Here is a 22,202-nt window from a genome sequence, read left to right as displayed (position 1 = left end):
GGGTTACACTTCAGCATTTTTCAAGGGGCATTATGTACAGTCATGTGTTCACATTGTGTGAGGATACCGTCAGGTGTCACTGCATTTACAGAAAGACTAGGACCAGAGGGAAATGGATCAGTCAGATAAAAAAGTTATTTTAAAGGCTCATACTGAATCAAACGGAGGGCGTCTTCATTTTCCAACAATCCTTTGATGAACTCTCCCTCTGCAACTCGGTCTAGAGAAAACAAAATAAATAGCAAAACATAAAGTTACACCATGATAAATGCATACTTATACATTTAATAATACAGAGTCTAAATGTATTTCCTAAGAAATAAAAGATTTAAAATGACAGTGAGTAAAATTGTTCTGGTCAAACTGGAACAGAGATTTCACAGATATTGAAAACAATTTGAAATGTCAGCAGTTTTAAAAATCATTTTGCATTCGTGACCTTAATTAAAAGCAAAGAAATTCCTGGCTCCACTTATAGACAATTGAAAAAGAACAAAAAAAATAAAAAATAAAAAATAAAAGATTTGAAGCAAAAACTTATTCACTACTTTTGCTCTTGAGACATTTTACTACATTTTCTATTTACTGCTATCAATACCACTTCCTCTTACCATTGTCACCCTTATCGAAGACTTTCCAGAGTTTGTCTGCCCTCTTTTCAGGTGTGTTTTCATCGTCAGGTAGATCGCCCACTTCATCTGACGGTATCAGCTTGAAAATTGACTGTAAGAGAGGAAGGAGAGTAAATAAATTGTTCAAGTCAAAATAACGAGTTCTTCTGTGGAGTTTCATACAACGTTGTCTCCAGTCTCAACTCATTTCTCTGTAATTGAATGTACCCAATGCAACAAAGAATGAAGTAAGCATCTACATTTATTTACAACAAAAGTAACATCCTTCCATAAAGCCATGTTTTTGCTGAGCACCTCTGGTTTTATCTAATTATATTTTCTCTTATCTTTCACATTTATATTTGGCAACAAAACATGCTTACATGAAAAGTGGACAATCTTATGTAGTTGGCTGAGAGTATATTCATATGAAACTACATTCATAGATTTCAAGAAAATATAGAAGTATTTGTTTTAATGAAATTGTTTTATCCTCAAAAGGACATATTACATGAACTTTTATTTCAATTCTTGCATGTCTTGTTTTTGTCACCATTTTGGATAAATTAAATAGGACATAACTTCCCTACATAGAGTTTTTTTCTAATGTTTGAATGTTCAGAATGATTGAAGTCACAAAGTCTCAAGAGCTGCTTTATAGCATCCATTCATTCGCACTGTCGCACATTGATAATGGAAGGTACATGGTCAGTCTGACAGAAGTGAGGCTACCATGTACCGGTACCACCGGGCCCCCTGACCACCACCAGGCCCCTGCACCACAAATAGCAAACAAGGTGAGTGAAGTACTTTGTCCAAAGACACAACGACTAAGACAGACAGAGCATGGGTTTGAATCAGAAACCCACTACAGGACAAACTCTTCCCTCCATCTTTTTACATTATCTAATTGCAATATCACTTTATCAAAATTTAAAATAAAAGAAAAATTGTGCCTTCTCAGCAATTACTTTCAATATTTTGGCGTTTTTTATATTAGCTGCTTTATTGCTGTTGTAAATTTATCCTGAAAAGTGCATCCATGCAGTCAGTGTCACTAAGCTGTCTTCTGACTCCAGCATAAGCTTAAACTGTTTATCACCGTGAATGAAAGTCTAATCCTGAAAATATGTTACCTAACCACTGGAAGGGCCTGACCTTTTGGCTAAAAATAAATTAGGGAACTGACTTCAGACCAGACATGGACAAGAAACAAGTTCACAATGTGGTCACAAAACAATAATTACTTTAACAAAAGCAGGTTGGGAAATTTAACAAAATATACATTTTTGACAAGTTACATTGCAGATTGATGTCCAAAAATGTCGGTCCATCCAATGATTAAAATCTGCCATTAAGAATCAAATTGCTGAGCTTAGAAAGTCAAAATCATTGGAAACCGGTCAGTACTTGCTTGTGTGTATAAATCTACATCAACGCAGTGGCTCTATTCTAAGAAAAGAAATGTCATGGTGAGAAACCTGGGAAGAATTGCAGGCTTTGTGAACTAACTCCTTCAATACAGATCACAGTCAGGAATGGACTCTGCCATGGAATACCAATAAAGATCTGCAACTTTCCAATCATGTCAAAAACTGACATGTAAAATGTAAGGCAGATGTTTCTGATAGTCATTATCCAGTTATCAATTGATCTACTCCAGTTGTTTATACTATGCTATGCTCTGAAAATATTGGAAAATAATATAATAATAGTAAAAATATTTACAGTTTCACAGCCTGAAAATATGTATAGGCGATTCTATTGTCAAACTCTATGCTGATGACACAGTTTTCTCCAGCTACGTATCCAAAACTCACTGTGCAGATTTCTGTGACCTCTGCCTTGGTGATGTATCCGTTCTTGTCCACATCAAACAGCGAAAACGCCCATTCAAGTTTGCTCGTGGTCTTCCCCGTTGCGGTCATGTGGAGGGCGATGATGTACTCCTTGAAGTCCAGAGTGCCGTCGTCATTGGTGTCGAAGGAGCGGAAGACGTGCTGGGCGTAAGTGTTTGCATCGCTGTCCGGGAAGAACTTGCGGTAGATATTCTGAAATTCGTCTTTCGAGATGCGGCCCGATGGACACTGCTTTTTGAAGTTCTCATACCACTGGACAATCTCAGTCTCTGAGAACTTGGTGTTGAGTTTAAGGTCCTCAAGGATCTCCTTGGACACAGCTCCGCTCTTGCTGTTACCCATTACTGCTGGTGTTGGAAATCTGTTTATAGGTTTAACTTGCCGGCCCTTGGTTTTTCAATGGCACTTGTAGCACAACTTCAGCCTCTGAACTTTCCTACTCTATTTTGTGAATTAGTAAAAGTTAGACTATTTATGAGACACAGCTAAAATGTTCTTGATGCTGGTGTTTGCCTGGTGTACAACTCGTAGACGCAAATGCTGTGAAAAGAGCAGAAGGCACTTGGTAAGCTCATTAGGCCTACGAGTAGATCCGGTAAGAGGTGTCAAGGACATGTTTTATCTTAGGTCAAATCTCAAATGCTTGTTTTTCATTCAGTATGAAGAGGGTTCTCTGACAGGGTTTAGAATCAAATCAAGTTAAAAAGTATTAAAATGCTGTGAGATGAGACAGGAGTGGGTGTGAATGCTGAACATGTTTCATGTTATCCCAATAGCGTCCCATGTGGACAGCTATAAAATGCATCTGATAGCTTTTAATATCTACACAACATAAATATATAAGAAAAATGAACAGCTGAAATAATTATTTAGTAATTTTCATCTTTTGTACACACATTTCATCACTTACTGCTAATTAGCCCGGATGATTGTAAAGTATAATCACTTTCCTGCTGACATATTTCTGCAATTATAAAGTTGTGTTGAACTACATTTGTAAACTACTATTATTCTAAAGTGTGTGGAGGTTTTAGAAATCACTCTTCTAAATGGTCATTAAATGGGCTGAGGAAGAAATTTAATGAAACAAATAAAAAAAGAAAACAACCAGAAAGAGACTTGAAATCTCTAGATACTGGTAATCCTCTATTGCTGCTGTAATCCAGAGTGACAAACAACTTGAAGTGACCTCAGATATAAACTGTAAAGCTGTGAGAGACACGGCAGAGGTAAGGGAGGCTGAAACTATAAGCTGTACAGGCAAAAACACCAGGGCAGAGATGATAAATGGGAGAAAACTGATTTCTATGGTACTTTGGTGGTAGGGGTGACCTAGCTTAGCATATGCTGGTTTGAGAGCAAATCTAAAACTTGATTGTTTTTTTTTTAGTTCTTCAAATACTTGCATCATAATGTTTTGCAGTATTCAAGAATGTAATATGTAATAGTTATATTTGCATAGGATGCTCAGTCACAGTAAACTAAGTGGGAGGGAAACATCTGTCTGGCGATGTGTCCAGGGTGAACCTGCCTCTCACCCACTGCTGGAGAAAAGCAAGGATGGAGACGTTTGACAGGTAACAGAATAATGACCCTCCAGACTTCCTTCCAGATGTTTAAATTTTTGATTTTGTGATCTGGAAGGTCGTGCCATTTTTCTACTAGTCAATGGAGAGCTCCGAATTTCCACCGGGTTTAGGAAAATTTTACTAATTTGATTCTGAACACTGTGAGGAGCTCTCAAGTTATCAAATGGTTCAAACTGTTAGTGGTTTGATAAAAGTCCTTACACTAACACCTCTTAGAGTGGTATTTTGGACTGACTGATTACAAATATAATATGCCTTCTTAACAATGGTTTTTGTTGGGGGTTTTCAGTTATGTATTGACTTGAATTAGTTGAACAAAATTAATTCACATTGACAAGTATTTTGTATATTTTAAGCAAAATCTGAAACTGGCTGTTTCTGAATTGTGGCACAGTCTATAATAACATTAACATAAACATTCGTTTGAATAAATAGAAGTATACTAAATAGGTTTTTCTTCAAAATTCTTCAAAATTTCAAACATCTATAGTTCTATACCTGAAAACAATGTCACAGTGTCATAATGTAGCGTCCATGTCCAACTCAGCTTACTGGGATTTCAAAGTCACACTAAACATTTTAGAAATTCCTCAGTCAAACAAAAGTGATTATTGTCTCATTATTCTGTGTCATCAAAGGAAACAATACTATTCCAAGATTTTCTCTCCATCATTTTTTTTTCATTAAGTAAATGTCAATATTTCTTCAAATTAATCTTCTCAATCAGGACATTTCAAACCCAGTTATCATCCCAGAATCTCACAGTAAGCACATGCTAAAGAATCTACTTCCACACCAGCTCAGTTTCAGGTACCTCAGATAAACACACAGAAGGTCCAGAACAAAATGAATAAAGCAGAAATCACACTTATTCAATGGCAGCATAAAGCGACAGCAATGTGAACAAACAGCTTCCAGTTCGGTTTGTGTCCTACCTGTGTGATCAGTGGAGCGGTTTGGCGCTAACAGTGATGCTCTGACTGTGATCAGCAGAGGAAACCAGGTTCCACCTGCTGAGATAAGTCAATTGGACCGGCTTCCCCCTTAGAGGCGGAGCCACACTAACATCCATCAGAACTCTGACAGCTTCAGGAAAATTAATTTTCCTTTCTTTGTTGTAAAATTTGACAATGACTACCTCACAAGTAGCTGCTTTGGATTTCTAGACCACCAGTTAGTTAATGTCTTTTTTTCTTTTTAAATTTACGCTTTTTCCCCAAATCATATAACAATAGTGAGGAACATTTTTATAAACCTGAGATAAAACACATGAAGTTGAAATGCTGCATAGTCAAAACTGAAGACATAGATGCAAATCAAGTACAATAAGAAATTTACTTGATTTATTTTTATTTAACTTTTGGTGGGCTCAGGAAAAATGCCTCACTCAGGGTTTTGTTGGTGGCAAAACCACAACTGATGAAGTTGACAGACTTTCTTGAGTCAGTGGTGTCCAGGATCTTTGCCACGCTGGTGGAAATTGTAGGGCAGAAAGCCATAATCAGCCACAAAAACTTGATTTTTGAATAAAAAAACATTCTGTGAATACTTCTACATGCTCAACTACAAACAAAACAAGGAATATTTTATTGAAAGAAGGGAGCTGTATGAAGTCATCCCGTGGCACACCAACAGCCCCTGGGCCGCACTTTGGACATCCCTGCCACAAAGGGCTCAAACTTTGAACAACGACTAAAGTCTAACACCAATCACTAAGTATGGAAACAATTACTATGACCTAAACTTAGTTGAGTTTTAAAACTTATGTTTTAAAACTTATGTTTTAAAACTCAACTAACTTATTTATTTCAAACAAAAGATTCATGGCCACCTCTGGATCAGCGATGTGCGGTCAGGGGAGAACTCTCCTGTAATCCTGAAAAGTAAAATAGATGCTAATAATGATGAGAGAACATCAAATTTTTTGTATAAATTAGTTTTTTTTTTATTTGTAATGTCAAGAACATCGATTTTTTTTATGGCTCATGTACACAACCTCAGGATTTTTTTATGTCAGCTTCTGACAATGTCAGCCATGTTGAATAAATAAAATAATGTGCAGAATCCTGAGCCAAATAACCTTATTGTGGTTTGTAGCAGCAGTGTTTCAGAAAATCACTGATGTGTGTATTTGTGTGTGAAATGCTGCTATATCACTTTAGGTAACATTGGTTCTAAATCTCCAGTCTATCTGGTAGATTTCCAAGAGACCTCGCGAGCTAATGGTGCTAATGTGGAGCCAGAATTCCAAAGTCGATGAGTTATGTTGTTGTTTACTATAGAAAAGAGATTGTTATTGATTTGTTTAAAAACCAATAAAGATAACCATAGTGCTCAAACTACACAAATAGGACATCATCAGGTCTGATCAGTTGGATGTTGCATGACTTGCCTAAAATTTCTGAATAAACGTGACAGAATTTAGTTTATCTTCACAGAGTGTAGGAAATACTTTTCATAATGTATCAGTTAGATTTCATAATAATATGCACCTACAAAACCTTATTTAATAAAACAAATGTGTGTTTTTGACAGTCAAATTGAAACTACACGAAAAATGTTCCTAAACGGATCGGAGATAATTTGTGTTCTCCGAGCCGCCTTCACACCTGCTCAGAGCGAGGTGTGGGTTTTCTTATGTACAGATCTGCAGTTACAGCAAAGCAGATGGAGGATTCAGCAGTCAACACTTAGTTAATTAAGCACATTTAAATCCTGTACCGACTGCAGCAGAGCCACCCTCCACCCACCGGATTTAAGCCATTAAGTCCTGACCTGATCAAAGGTTCACAGTAGTTTTGGAAACAACTCTGCTTTATTTTTGCCGCTGTTAAGTCCTACAGAGTAATTGTGGTTCGGTCAACCGGCTTATTTTAAGCTGAAGTTCAATGCAAGTCAAAGCGCTGCAGGATATTTACTACCTGCTTGTTTGCACAAATCTTCCCTCCCAAAAAGTCTCAAAGTATGTCTGTCCACTGGACAGACATTCTGTTATCAATGATGCTTTTTCACAGATATGGTTAAAAGTAGAAAAGATATTTCATCTTAGCTCAACTGGACCAGTGCTGGTCTAAAAATGTGTAAAATAAAATTGGCTCTTGTCAAAGGAAAATCAATTAAAGATAATTAGAAAGCCCATAAAACAGTCCAAATCCTTTTGAGGGAGGGTGGAGTTAGGGAATCCTTCAACCAATTTCCTTTATTATAAGCCGATACTAGGTTTTCAAATACACTGGATAAAACACAATTCTTTCTCACTGTCTGACATTATGTTTAACAAAATGCCAAAATAAAGAGAAAATATTCAAATATTAATTCGAGGAAATATCTATATAAATACAAATCTTTATACTCGGATATTTTGACCAGGTCAAATCTTTTTTCTCTCTCTGTCTTTCCCACTTCATTTGTTATCCATATTTTTGTACCACTTTTTCTGCTCTGGGTCATGTTTGAACTCTGCTTAAGCTCTATTCTTAATCCATTCTACAATTTCTCTGTACATACAGAAATGCAAACGTGTTGTAATGTTGCTTTGACAAAATGTTTTACATTTCATAATTTACTTCCACAACAAAAGATATTGGTGTGGAATATATTTCTAAACAAAAAAAACATGTTTGCATCCAGCCAGGGAATGGTTTGTTCATTGCTCTGTACATTATTTGTTCTGGCAAAAGGTGGAGGAGATAAGATGGAAAACCTCCTTTATAGGAGGTTTTCCATCTTGTTTTGTTACTTTATTTCATCCTATTAGTGCTCAGTCCATCTACATGCAGTTAAACTTAAATAACAACTTTATATTTACCAAAATAATAAGATTTTTTTTAATGTTATGCATTTCATACCAATTTGTTGACATTGACATATAGTTACTTTTTATTTTGCCCATTTCTGAGGTTGTTGTTTCAAGGAATGCCTTTAATTTTTCATCAGCAGATATTATACATCAAAAGAATAATTGATTTTTGCATTTTTTTTTTACTTTTTTTTTACCCTTTTTGTATTTCCAAAGGAAAGTAAATGATCTGCGATCAATACAAGGTCGTGAAGAACACCATCATTATCTTTTAGTTACCAACAGACAATTTATGTATAAGTTAGCATCGAATTATGTTATGACTTTTAGGAAAGGAAAATATTAAATATATTTCTCAGGTAAACCGGCCTTAATGCCATTAAAAATAATTTAATATTGTTGATGTAAAATGGTGGTAAAAGAGGAGATATGCTCAAATATTAGGAATAATGTTTTTTAGAAATGAGGAAAAACTACAAACAATGACTTTGAGTTTGTTGAGAGCAGTGATGGTTATAAAGTCTAAGAGCTGCTTGGAGGAAGGATCTGTGACGACTCTCCTTTGTGGACCTGTCACTGAATGAGCTTCAGCAACAGCTTGATGCATGGAGAGGAGAACATTGTCTGGATATGATCTTATCCAGAGTTCTTCTGCCTCCCACCACCTCCACCCAGTGGAGGGGGGCATCCGACCTAGACGGAGCTGGCCTTCCTAATGAGCTTATCTAAATGCTGCCTTTCAGCAGTAGATAAGCTGCTGCTCCAACACAAAACACTATAAAAGATGTCTGACGTCACTGCAGAGTCAAAAAAATAATATGGCTTCAGTAGCGCCTCATGCACTTCAACAGATCTCCTCAGGTGGAATCTGACTTTTCTTGAGATGAGAATCAGCGAAGCGACTCCAGTTCAGGTTAAGGTGAAGACCCAAGCAACTATTTCTATGTATGTTTTCTGGATATTCACTGGTTCGAAGATATGATGGAGTATCAGGGCAAGACTAAGAAAAAATATGAATTAAAGTATAAATTATGAGAATGAAGTCACAGTAATATCAGAATAAACTCACAATATTTCAAGAATGAAGTTGTCGTATCACCATAAAGTCATTTCATAACAAGAATGAGTTGTACTAGAATAAAGTCAAAATAATAGGAGATAAAGTTGCAGTAGTGTGAAAATAACGTAATAATAAAGAATAAAGCTGTGTTATTAACCTAAATGTGACCAATACTTCTTGGTATTGTATTGCTTTTTCTTATTAATACTCCATTTTCTCTGGTGTACCTCTGACTCGCTCCCTTGTTGTTGCTTCTCACTCGGTATCCATCATCCTTCCTCTTCCCGTCAGGATCCCCCTACAGGCCTCACGCTGTAAAGAATCTGTATTTATAAGATAAGCAGGTTTTTTTTGTTGTGTGGCTTTGTGGACCAGCCTTTACCTCACACAATCCACAGTCTGACCTTTGACCCTTAACTTGGTTTGGATTAAATTCCAAGAAAGGGAATCCTTTAACTCAGAGAAGCCACGGATTAAAGTTGAAGCAGAGAGACTCAAAAAGCAAAGGTGGTGACGCAGTGCACTGTAAGGAGGATTTGGCACCAAGCAGAGAGCCGTAGAAACCTGGTGACTGGAATAAAGTTGAGCTGAAAGTTTTCTAAAAGCTCTTTGGCCAGACCTCAAGGTGTCTATTTCCAGAAAAAGAAAGTTTAATCTAGAAACACTTAGAGTCACATGACCAGGTCAGGTCCAGGACACAGTGGAGCAAATAAGGGATGGCTGCAGGTCTGTTTTTATTTATAGCAAAGTCTGGTTCCTATAGGAAGCCATCCTAAATTCAAAGCTCCTGTCACAATTGCTGACAAATAAATCAAATTGCTGGTCTAGATATGGCCAACATTTTTATGAACAATGTACAACTTAAGCTAGAGAGGCTGTCACAGTTGTCTCAAAGATGTTTGGGGTGTATCATTTGCTTACTAAGTTTTAGTAAGAGTCTACATTTTGTCAAAAACTCCCATCTTCTACGGTAATCAGCTTGCACTTGGAGTGTGCAAGAAGCTTAAGTGTTTAACCTGCACCACATTTTATGTGAAACCGGTCAAAGGTGTGTCAGTCTGAGGTGGAAGCAGAGGTGAAGGATTAAGGAGGAGTTAGGATCCAAGCAAGAAGAAGACAAGAAATATAAATCATAAATGTAACCGATAAAACCCCATTACTAAGCAAGTTTATTCAATGAGAACAAAATGTCAAGAAATAGAATAACCTTTCACAAGATTAGAAGATAAAGATTCAGGGGTCTTCTTTGCACAATCTCTCTTTCATTCATTTCACAGCCTATCAATATTACACCGAAGAAATAAGACTTTACATCTGGACTAGGTCTCATGTCTGAGACGGCTACAGAACAAAGAGCATGTTGTGTCTACAGAATCCTTCTTGTGTTGATGTCGCCATTTGTTTGGATCACTGTCCTGTTGAAGAACCTAACGATGAAACATTTTCAGTTTTCTGGAAATTAAATTAGACTTTATTGTCCATTCACGTGAAAATTTATTTTTGATTTTTTTGCCCAACTACACCACACAAACAAATGTGTTGTACTCTTAATGCATTTGTCATGCTGTGTTTTCCAACATGTTTTAAGGACAGTTTGTAATTCATTGAATATTTTTTGACTGAAAAAAAAAAAAAATCACAGAAAAGGATAAAAACATTTCCACCAACCTTTTATTTGCAAATCCTGGAATAATTTTGGTTGCTGAAAAAAATGTATCAAACTTACATATGAAGACACTCATTAAAGATATAAATTTGACTGCTATTGGAAATATGTTTTTGTTTTGGTGACCATAATTTCTTAAGAACCAGAAGAACAACACAGAGTTGACGTTCCAGAGCCATTTCTTCATAGTTCCCTACATTTTCACAACAGAAGTGAGTTATTGATCAGGGATCACATACTGACTCACCTCGCATCAAAGAGCCTCTGGTTTTAATCCTGATCAAATGCTGCTTTTTGTAGTATATGTTTCCCTCTACAGGACAAACCAGGAAGATGTAATGAAACTACCCCTCTATAGGCAGCACTTTGTAAAAAAAAAAAGCAATTAACACTAAAATACCACTTTATAAAATGATAGCTAAAAAATACAAACACTGGTTAATAGTAAACATTTGAGTAAATACTTTGCAAGTAAAGGTGTACATTTGCTGAAATGATGAATACATATCTGTAACACTTGTTTTGATTCAGTAACTTTTTCTGAAAATACTGTCAGACACGACTGGACTTTGAATAATATTTGCTTCTCCGATGGGAGAAGAACTTCTGGCTGACTCGGCGGGCGAGCCGGTCCACAGTGGAGTTGTGATGTCCGACCTCCTTCTTGGGGGGCAGGCCCTCGATGTTCCCGCTGTACCACAGCACCCATCCAGCCAGAGACGCAACTATGAAGAGGACTCCTGCACAAATGTTGTACAGAACCATGTGTTATGTCTTTAAAATACCTAACAGCACAACAAGTCAATTGGCAAAATGAGCTTTTGATCAGATTTTAGCACAACTTCCAAACTAAAAAAGGAACAAGAAAAAAAATGGGTTCAGAGGAAAATACTTCCTAGTTTTGTACCAAAGACATTACATCCTAAAGATTCAGACTATATATATATTTTAAAGCACAGTTCTCATGCAGTCACAGTAAAAAGAAATTACAATGTCAATTGTTGGGCTTTGCAAATCCAGAAATAATCAAACTTAAAACCTAAATAAATACTGTTAAAAAGCATAAACACAGCAAGTATGTGGAAAATTTAGGTTCAACATTCATATGACTATAGGGGGCAGCAGCAGCCAAATGATGCTTAACAATTGCATCTGATTAACTGATCTGACCACTGATTAAAAAAAAAAGCAAGAGTTTTGTCAGGCTGTTACTCTGGATCTTAACACACTTGTGTTAAAAAGAAAAATAATCAGCATTGGCCTTGGAAAAGCCATTGTTCAGCCCATCAAACTAGGAAGGGTTATAAGGTTATTTCCAAACTATTTCAAGTCTTTCATCCTGCAGAGTGAGAAAATTATTTACAACTGTCAAACATTTTAGACAGATCCTCATCTTCCCAAATGTAAATTTAGCTTAAGGCCAGACTGCACTTTAAGCTAAGGTTCAGTCTGACACAGTTTTCCTCATCATCTAAGACTGGTTTACCTATTTTGTTTATGAATTGTTTACATGCAATGACAATGAAACTGCTTTCTGTGTTTATTAAGGTTCTCTTTTTCCAATAATTTCTTGATAGTTTTTTGGTAATTTGATTACATTAAATTGCCATAAAATAGTATGACAACATCAGCTTCAGCAAAAACATGTCAGCATTAAAATAAAAACAAATTTAGATAAATACCGCTATAAACCAGGATTTCTCCATATTCTTCTCCATTTAACTTCAAAGTGGCAAAGACTCCCACCATCAGAGAAACTCCTCCCAGGAGATCCATCACCACAGCAAACATCAGCGCCATCTTACAGCGAGACAGGTCATCACACAGACCCATGGTGAGGCTGCAAAAGAGGGAAAGGATGTAACATTTTATTAGAGAGAAATATTAACATTATCACAACTAATTAGAGCTTCAAAAACGCATTAAATCCATCACACTTACATTTCTTTTTGAGTGGAAATATCCCACTATAGTTGTAATCATGTGTATAATGGTGAGATGTATGATGGAATTACTTTCTTCTGTTAAGACTATTTTACCTTCTAGATTCTGATGTAATTGTTATTTTCTCCCATAATAAATCAGCTGTATTCACATCCTCTTTAACTGTCACATACATAATCTGAATGTAAACAGTTTTTAGATTATTTTTATCCTACTCACTTTTATAACCTCTTTAATTTCATAATTTGCGGTCATGCAAATATTTATCCAAGACTCGCTGAGAACAAGCTGATGCATCCCGACTGGTAAAGACATGTGCATATGTGTAATATAAAAACTTTGTTAAATGCGTTAATATAAGATAATACCCACTGGATAGCTGATTAAATGGCTAACTGTAGCATGAGTAGATAATGTACCATAGCAACATATTTGAGATAACAGTTCAGATTTTCAGTCTTTCAGACAAGACTGTTACTTGAGAGAAGAATTCAACTTTTCTCACGTTGACATCTTAAAAATCACAGAAAGCAGAGATTTTTAAGTTCAAGTAAGTGAACTCGCTCTGGATGAATTCAATACAAATATTTAAACGGCCTTACTTGTTCTTTCGACTCGTGCCGATGAAAACGGCTCGCTCAGAGTTTAGTTTGAACTTTTCTCTTCAGTTTCTGTACTTCCGTGTTTACTGGCTTCAATTGTCTCTGCTACCTGGGCCCCTCCCTCAGGTGAGACGTTTCCTCGGGTGGGTTTGCCGCGTTCACTGATAAACTCGGAATTTTGGCCTTTCAAATTTGGAAAAGGCTACACAAACTTTACCATAAGCTAAAATACAAAGGATTGTCGCCAAAAACTCATTTTGCATAGTTAACTAAATTAAAAAAGACGACTTTCATTTTTTCGAGCTCAATTTTAAACTTGCAAACTCCATTTTGGGACATTTTTCAAATAATTTATTTATTTAATAAAGAGAGAAGCACACTGTTTTCTTAATCCAAACAAATCAGAAAACCATCAAAACAAATGTTTTCTTGTAACTTTTGTATAATATTGCTATATTTGTACACAGATGATTATGTATTATGATGTACACAGATTTTTTTTATCTGCCATGCACATCCACTACATGTTCTTTTTTAGTTCGTTCAGTAATTATCATTCTTTCAGTAATAAAGCAATTAATAAAATGGGTATTTTTTGGTTAAAAATTGCAACAATTCGACGGAAGTTTATTTTTGGAAAAATGTTGCAAAAGGAACTTCATCTATTTAACATGCAGGGTTTTTTATGTGTGTAATGTAACTGGAAAGTGCTCTGCGCATGTGTGAGCTGATCCAAACTGAGCGCGGTCCACCTGTGGAGGCTGAGTATAATCAGGTAATTGCAGCTGCAGGTCGGGTTTCCGCTCTGCGGCGAAGCGGCTGATGTGACACCGTTTCAGGCTGTATTACAGAAGTATAACCGCGAACAAGACGCCTGGAAATAAATTACAACAAGTTACTGCGGACATCTGCCTTATTACTGAGTCACTTCATCATTATCTGTCAAGCTCAGCTGTCATGAATCCCGCAACCAGCAGACACGAAACAAACACGCCAGGTAACAGCAACTCTTGGACGCATCCACCCGAACGTTTAAATCTCCCGACTCCTTTGTTATGAACGGTTTTGACCTCTCTTTGCCAGTTAATATCCATTTCGTTGTCTAATACGGTTCCTTTATTGTGATAAATCATGTTTTCTATGTAATAACTGTTTTAATTGACTATTTTTCAGCTACTCTCGCGTGATTTCGTTTGTCTTGTCCTCCTAAACTCGCTCTTAGTGATAAGTTCTCCAATTCTGCAGAGAAACAGCAGCTAACAGTTTTCAAGCTGCGACACTTCTATAGTAAACTGTGTATTTATATTCAAATCTGATTTTATCCAACCATGTGAACTACTGGTCCTGGAGACTCTGCCTGTTTTATTGAATCTCAGATTTTGATTTATTTGTGTCCTTTGAAAAGTAAAAGAGCTACAGTTTTAATACTTGTACAATTTTAGGGGAAGAACCAGCAAAGAGTTTAAGACAGTGTTGAAGTCTGACCTGGACTTTTCCAGTGTCTCATAGAAAGACAAACTAACAGAAAGATTCAAATAGGAAAATAAAAGTTTCTCACTGACCCTAACCCCAGAATCCAGGATGGCCACCATGCTAATAAAACAGTGATAACTGGATTTATACAGCTGAAGGACTATTTAATAAGATGATTTTAAAGGAAAATCTGGCTGGTTTCAACAAAATTCTACAAAAATGAGGGAAATTTTGTGACATTTTCACTGATTTGTTTTAGCAAACACCTGAAGCACTTATTTCATCTTTTCCACTTTACCAATGATGTGTTTTTCCACTTCTCCAACCAAAAATTATTTCACCCATTTTGCCAAATGTGACTTTCCCATACATCAGAGCGGTACGCCTCCCAGGCTTCGTCTTCTTCATCAGGAGCGGGAGGAAGTGGACAAACGGGAGGTTTGTATCTAAATGCCTATGAGGTTTCGTTTCCCTTCGAAGAGAGTGTGGAGCGCCCAGCTGCCTACCACCTGAACCACGGCCAGCAGATGATTGAAGGTAAGTCACATTATGAGAACTACATTTATTATGTATCGAAAAAAAACAACTTTCAACTCTGAAAACAAACTGTAGAAACCTTACAAAAGTATAGAATATTTATCAATTTACCAGGTTACAACCAGAAACTTCAATGGATTTTATGTGATACACAAATTAGTGTACAAGTGTGAAGTAAAACAAAATTGATTCCCCTACATCAGTGCTCTGTAGAAAGCAATAAAACCTGACCAGTTCTGTTGAAGTGCAGGAACTCTGACTTCTTGTCTGTTATGATTAAAATGATAAATTGGTACTGTTAAATAACGACACCAAACCAAGTATACATTTTTCAGTCCCCTGTAGTTCCCCTGCTCGTTGTGTTTATATATTTATTTCCTCTGCTTTGAAATCAGAGCCAGTGGTGCAGGAATCTCTTCACGCCCAGTACAGCCCTTTCATCCTGATTTCTAACCTGCGGGCTCACCTCTACGTCTCCCTGGAGAAGAATGCCTGGCTGCAGAAACGCATCGAGGAGCTGGAAGAGGAGCGAAACTTCCTGCGCTGTCAGCTGGACCGCTTCATCGTCAGCATGAGGAGTCCAGACGGTGAGGGTGGCTGATTTACACACAAAAAAAAGTTATATGTTTCAGTTGATTTTTCTGTGTTACAGTTGTTTTTGAATTCAGTGGCAGACTGGTGTGGAGACCCCCAGCGTACTGTGAAAGTCCAGCCTGCCAGCTCTCCATCTCCTCCTTCCCCGATGACCACCAGGTCGGGGATGGCCCTCAAACGCCTCCAGGGCCCCGGAACTCGCATCCGCCGCAACATCACTGTCCCCGGTGAAGAACATCACAAAAAGCAGTTGTAAAGTCCAAGGAAAGGCGCTTTATTTTCTATTTTTATTATGTATTGCAACTTTTGTGTTCGCAGTCAAGCAGGAGTTTCATCTTGAAGAAGACAAATATTACACAGAGGAAGAGTTTGTTGAGGAAGAGGAGGAGGAAGAGATGGAGGATGATGCAGACTCGCCTGTGGAGAGCGGGTCAAAGAAGAAGAGCCGAGGACGTGGCAGCGGAGAGCCGAAGATGAAGATGAGGAGGATCTTCAGGATCACGCATGGGAGGGAGAGGCAAAGAGGTAAAAACAGATCAAACAGAACTGATAGTAGAAAGAAACATAAAACTGATGTCGAGTTAATGAGTAATCTCTCCATTCTTTAAAAAAGTTGGTGTAGTTTATACTTTTTCAATGCTCTTCAAACTTAGCCCTCATTTGTGTTTCACTCCTAAAATCAATACCTGCCTTTTTAACTCAGTTATTTGACCCATTATAAAAATGCACATGTAATATATTCTAACCACTGTTAGATATTTATCTCACATTCCACCTGCTTTCTACCTCTCTGCTGTCCAGTTAAGGACCCAGATGGGGTTCTGATTCGTTATAAGAAGATCCTGTCCACATACCAGCGGGTGAGGAGCATGTCCAGAGCCTTCCAGATCCACGGAGTCGACCGAAACACGATGGCCTCCACCTCCCCGATCGCAGAGCTCCTGCTTGTGGCCCCAGAAAAGGTGTTAACGTCACTTTTATGACTAGAGCAGCAGGCAGATCTAAATATTTTATATTAATCAAAAATTCTCTGGGCTCTCTGAAGGCTTTTTCTTGGATTTTGGCTGCTTTACATTTTCAGTATTTGAGTGGAATTTTTTTTTCGGTTTTAAAGCTTTTAATATTGTTTAAATTTGATGAAGAAAATAACCTATAACATTGACAAATTCAGGAATAACAGCGCCACCAATTCACATGAAATAAAATGTTTTTATGGGTTGTACTTCAGCTCTTCAGAAACTGTAATATTATGTTTGTGCAAGATACAAACATTGAAGCCACATGGACTCTGTGCTTTCAACAGGTCATTGATTTAGGACACCGATTGTCCTGGTTTGGTAATTTTCCTGCTGAATTTCTACAACTGCCTTAGATTTCCACTTTTGTGAAGAATTAAGTTTTTCTCCTGCAGGTGACTGATGTAGGAGAGTTTGAGGCCTCCAAGGAGAAGCTTCTGGATTACGCCAGGCGATGCTACAAGACCATGGATGAGGAGACGCACGCTAAGGTCCAGAGCATGAAGAAGACCAACAAGCTGCTCCCAATCTCCTACAGGTTCAGGAACTGAGGAAGTGAAGTCCTGTTGGAAATCTAAATCTTCTTTGCCTTAAAAATAAAGTTATGTAAAGGTCAAGTGCTGCCAGCCAGTATACAATATTTTGTCTAAATATAAGAGATCCATGTGATGAGTTTTGTTTCTTTTTCACATGTTGGGCAGATTTTACTTTGAGTGGATCCTTTTTTTCTTTTTTGCCTGCAGTAATTTAAACATAAGACACAGTGATCTTCACTGTCTGAGCTGTTTTGTTCTTGTATTATTGTTTTTGTTTGTACATCAACTGAAAATTTGTATTAACTTAATAGAATGTAACAGAATGCCGCTGAATATATTTTGTTTTGTAAGGGGAAAAATATTTTTTTACTCAATGGTTACTGCACAACGTCTACATACCAAGCTCAGGAATTTTGATTTCTATTAGACAAACTTTTTTTTTTTCCCTTTGTGGTTTAGCCTTTTGCACACTGAAAAATAAATGTCCAATTGCATAATTTGTTTGTTTTCTTGTCTTAATTTAAAAGAAGTGGACGGTTTTTATGTTTGACATTTTTTCACTTTTTTTGTCAGGCTAAAAAATTGGTAAATATCAGGCAATTTTTACATACAGCAGACATTTGTCTGAATGCCCCCCTGAATAAAGGTGAACATTATAATATGAATCTGTTTTACTAGCGGTCAGTAAACAGAAAAACAATGGTTGGCTTTTAGAATTAAAGCAACTGAGAAACATCAGCGCCCTCTAGTGTATTACAGGAGTACTGCTTAATAGGAGAGCCAAAAATGACTCTTGAAATTAATCACAGCAGACATATTGTTTATAAAATAACAAATTTGAACTCAATTTGTAATTTATTGCATTTTAACACAGTTTAAATCTCTATCAACCCTATGAAGCATACTCTAAACTATTTATGCTGAATTTTACAATCTAATTTTGCAGAACTTCCATGAAAGAAGGAATTCTGTAATGAATAGGACATGTAGTTTTGTAGCAGGAAATTGGATTTACAATCAGAAAAGTAAAATCAAAATGAACAAAGAAAGAGGGGGAAAAATGTTCCAGCAGACTGGAAAAAAAGCAGCTATGAACAGTGGTGATAGAATGATATTGATGAATCCTCAGTCTGTCCAGGGAAGTGATGCCAGAACGTTTCTTTGATGGCATTTCAAAAAAGAACAGTGAAAAATTTTAACATTTTTTTCTCTTTTTTCTACTGTGTTCTGTACTTAATTTGAACATTTTTTGCCTTTATTTTACATTTTGTTTTATTAAAATAATGATCACAAGTCAAACATCTTTTTCCTTTGTTTTGTTTTGTTTCCAAGATTATATTCTCAATGAAGATGTGTTCAGATGGTTTTGACTCACGGAAATTAGCTCAGCAAATTTTTAAGACCAATCTATGCTGCAATAACCAAAGTTGGTGTCAGTGTCACTAATGAGTTTAAAATTATTCTCTCTCTTTTTTTTTTATCCAATTGTGTTTTTAATAAAACAAAATTGGGACAAACCTTGCATTTCCATGGATAATTCTGCCAGTTTATCAAATATTTCTGATTTGATAAGTTGGCAGTTGCTTTTCAATTTTTGCAGACGTTTTTATAATAAAGCATATCCCAAAGTTTTCATTAGCACAGCTATGAAAGACACCAACTTCATAATTTCATACCTGAAGCATAAAAATTGTCAAGGAATCTGAAAATTGGTTGTTCTTTCACATAGCTGTCCTCCTTGTGTTGTGTGAACTTGCAAACTAACCATTTTAAAGCAGGACATTGTAAATATGTAAAATGTCAAATCACATTTTCACATTGTGGAAGTGCATATATAACATGGTGCAGCATGGACAGCGTCAGCTTCCACAAACAAAGGACATCAGCAGCACAGTAGCCTGCAGCCTATTGAAGCTTTTAAAGTCTAATCAATAAATGGCTTTTTTTCATTGATCACAATAAAATCCAGCCATCAGAAGGAGAAAGCATGCCAACTTTGATGTTTGAATTATTAGGAATCAGGAGCTGATTTTAAGGGTAAGAGAATTTATGTCCACATTTTTAAAACTAAATCTAAAACCTCATTTTGCAAGTTATCAAAATATGTTATCAAGAGGAAGTCGCAACTGATATTGACTAACTTACTTTTTCCTCAGTATTCAAAGTTAAAGGTGACTTTACACTGAATAATACAACTTGCCCCAACCCATTTTGTACAGTGGAAATATGATTGATATTCATAGATTAAATGGTAAAAGCTGAAAAAATTATAATTTAAAAATTACAATTATACAAAAATATAACAATATTTACAAACTTCATTGGTGCTTTTAAAATAAAAGAACATATAGAGAATGTTAATAGATGGCTCTCTAAAGCAACTTAAACTTTTTTTTATATAGAAATTGTTGCTTAATAAAAAAGAACCAAACAAGGCAAGGCCTTCAAAAATAAAAAGTAAACAATAAACAAAGCATAAAACATACATAAAGCTTTTATTAGAACTTTATGTAGCCATACATTTATCCCAACTTTATATGATTTGTCAGCATTTATCATAGTTAACAGTAGCTATTTAACTTGTAAAAAAATGTAGGTTGCTCATTTCTTAGTTGTATGAAGATTACAATAATGACTACCAAGTCACCGGAGTTCACTGACAAGTTTTCATAATAAAATTGAATGTGGTCCAACATAAATGTGGTTTTTTCCAAGATTACTGACAGGTGAAAATAACACCATAACAAAACTCAATTTCCCATGTAAACCTACGGCTTGGTTACCCTTTAACCTCTCCAAACGATCCAATCATAGCCCAAGTCAGCCTGGAAGTAGTTAAAGCACACTGCCCCGACAGACGGCTATGTTGAACCAATAGAAGCAGAGAGTCAGTGGATGTTGCCCAATCACAGTTGAAAGGGGCGGGACTCGTGGCCGCCAGGGCATCCGAGGAGGAGGAGGTGTTCCTGGTAGCCATCTTGGATGTGCGGGGTGATTGTTTAGCGAGAAGAATTGACAAATTTATTTTAAAAACTAAGCCTTAATATTGAAGTGCTGAGGATTTGTTGGAGCTTACCGACAGAGGAACTCAATCTCAACACGGAAAAACGCAGGTAAATTAAAAGCAGAAGTTGAGGAATATGGATTTAGGTGCCTTCTCTGCTCCTCTTTCCCGTTTCCAAACTGAGTCTCCCACATCAAACAGCGCAGCCGGTGGGAAGCTGCTGGTCTCACTGACTAACAACAACTTAGACTCAGTGTTGTTGCTTTTAAAGCAGAAAACTTAAACTTATTCCGGAAATGCGCGGGTGAAATAAGAACTTGAGTTTGTTTTGGAAGTGTGTTCGCCTGGATGATGTCGCTCCGAAGCTGCTGTTTGCGCTGGTGATGCCCGCATTGTTTATAAACATCCCGGGCTAGCAAACGCTCTTCCCCCCCCGCTCGTGAAATCAGGCGATGCACTTTTTGGTTGTGCAAGTCCGCAGAGACGTGCAGCTTTTTAATACCTGAATAGTTATTAAATATGGAGTCAGGTCGTGTTTAGACTCAGCAGGTGAGTGAATGTGTGTTTCCAGGACAGCGGTTTGCACCTGCTTGAAAAAAGTTAACTCAAAGTCAACACGATGTGTTTCAGGCTGATGTTGATGTTGTTCAAAAACTAAAGCGAGCTGCGAATCGGGTTGTTTATGAAAACAACTTCAATGTAGACAACAATCTCTATGTCGATTGTGTAGAAATACAAATGCATATTCCATAGAAACTTTAGTTCACACTGAAACTGTTAATCATCTGTATTGGGAACCATGCTACTTTAGGTAATACAAAAACTCTAGTTCAGAAATGTATTTGTAAATCCCACTTTAACCCCTCTTTATGCAAAACATAATTTATAAAGAAGTAATTTTTCCAGACTGGAAAATTTCTTCCGATGACATTTACAAAAAGTGGTGTATTGGTTGCTTTTTCTCAGACTCATAAATCCAGCAGCTGTGTTTCTGCTGAACAACATTCATGCATAGTTCAGTATGATATCTTAGAATAAAAATTTGAAATACTCCCAAAAAATTGAATTTATAAAAGAAATTCAACCATAGGTGTGGTTTAGCAAAAGTTTTCTTTGTTTGGAAGCTTTGGCATACTTCATTTGGAGATTTTTTGATAATTACCAAAGCATGTGTTTATTCTTTAGATTTATTTATTTTTTTTTGTTATGTAGGGAAACCGATTAATGCATTAAACTAACTTCCAAATATTTTATTACATTAATCAAATAAAAAGCTCTCTAAATCGCTATTCATACATCCTCTGTTTGTCTCCTTGACTCCCCATATCTCACTGTCTCCTATCAGATGTGAGAACAGAGTAGAAAAGGACAAACACTTCACATTCTGAGAAGTTTTTGTAAGCGGCTCCCGTCGTCGTCCACTGCAGCTCCTCCAGCAAGCCGTCGCTTCTCTCCCCAGATGCCAATTAGACATTAAGGAATGCTTTTGTAATATTTAGCTGAGATTGATGATACATTTTTACAGAATATGAAGAAACGCTCATGGTGTAATTGTAAAAATATCTGTAACATTCCTCCAAACTCATGTCCACTTCAAAGCTGATGGTTGCAGCTCTGGCTGTTTGTTTAGATTAGTCATGTGTGTTTTGCTTCTGTCAAGCAGATTTTCTTCTAGGACTGACTTCCATCCTTCCATTACCTCTGACCAATTTTCCCCACAGCATGATGCTTCCACAGGGATTACGTGTTCAGGGTTATGTGCCGTGTCAGTTTTCCTCCAAACATATTGTTTTGCATCTAAGGCAAAACATTTAATCATTATCTCATGTGAACAGAGCACCGTTTTTCACACATCAACTGGTTCCACTAAGCTGCAAACAGGACTGCTTATGGCTTTCCCTTAAAATGGCTT

At 36.7% G+C, this 22,202-nt stretch overlaps 4 protein-coding genes across 4 annotated transcripts in view; 2 read left to right on the top strand and 2 right to left on the bottom strand.

Annotated features, from left to right (window-relative positions):
- Positions 1-9: 9 nt before the first annotated feature.
- Positions 10-5,099, bottom strand: LOC106945034 (recoverin-like). The gene is made up of 4 exons (XM_015028433.1): positions 4,995-5,099; positions 2,432-3,010; positions 612-723; positions 10-220 (listed from the first exon to the last, which is right to left on the bottom strand). Exons 2-4 carry the CDS (start codon positions 2,810-2,812, stop codon positions 135-137), a joined length of 579 nt encoding a protein of 192 aa, XP_014883919.1. The 5' UTR covers positions 2,813-3,010; positions 4,995-5,099; the 3' UTR covers positions 10-134.
- Positions 5,100-10,571: 5,472 nt separating this feature from the next.
- Positions 10,572-13,383, bottom strand: tmem238a (transmembrane protein 238a). The gene is made up of 3 exons (XM_015028431.1): positions 13,131-13,383; positions 12,267-12,424; positions 10,572-11,324 (listed from the first exon to the last, which is right to left on the bottom strand). Exons 2-3 carry the CDS (start codon positions 12,415-12,417, stop codon positions 11,137-11,139), a joined length of 339 nt encoding a protein of 112 aa, XP_014883917.1. The 5' UTR covers positions 12,418-12,424; positions 13,131-13,383; the 3' UTR covers positions 10,572-11,136.
- A 248-nt stretch (positions 13,384-13,631) lies between these two features.
- LOC106945031 (coiled-coil domain-containing protein 106-like) lies at positions 13,632-17,781 on the top strand. The gene is made up of 7 exons (XM_015028430.1): positions 13,632-14,127; positions 14,979-15,140; positions 15,536-15,727; positions 15,809-15,961; positions 16,053-16,259; positions 16,536-16,696; positions 17,146-17,781. Exons 1-7 carry the CDS (start codon positions 14,088-14,090, stop codon positions 17,299-17,301), a joined length of 1,071 nt encoding a protein of 356 aa, XP_014883916.1. The 5' UTR covers positions 13,632-14,087; the 3' UTR covers positions 17,302-17,781.
- A 2,045-nt stretch (positions 17,782-19,826) lies between these two features.
- LOC106945030 (CCR4-NOT transcription complex subunit 3-like) overlaps positions 19,827-22,202 on the top strand; it is a 28,845-nt gene continuing 26,469 nt past the window's right edge. The window contains exon 1 of the mRNA XM_015028429.1: positions 19,827-20,399. The gene's annotated coding sequence lies outside the window, so the exon portion shown is untranslated. The remainder of the gene's footprint in view (positions 20,400-22,202) is intronic.

Source organism: Poecilia latipinna, unplaced genomic scaffold (genome assembly GCF_001443285.1).
Source record: "Poecilia latipinna isolate Pla-1442-1.1 unplaced genomic scaffold, P_latipinna-1.0 Scaffold124, whole genome shotgun sequence".
NCBI classification, from domain to species: domain Eukaryota; kingdom Metazoa; phylum Chordata; class Actinopteri; order Cyprinodontiformes; family Poeciliidae; genus Poecilia; species Poecilia latipinna.
This window is presented reverse-complemented; position numbering and strand designations above follow the sequence as displayed.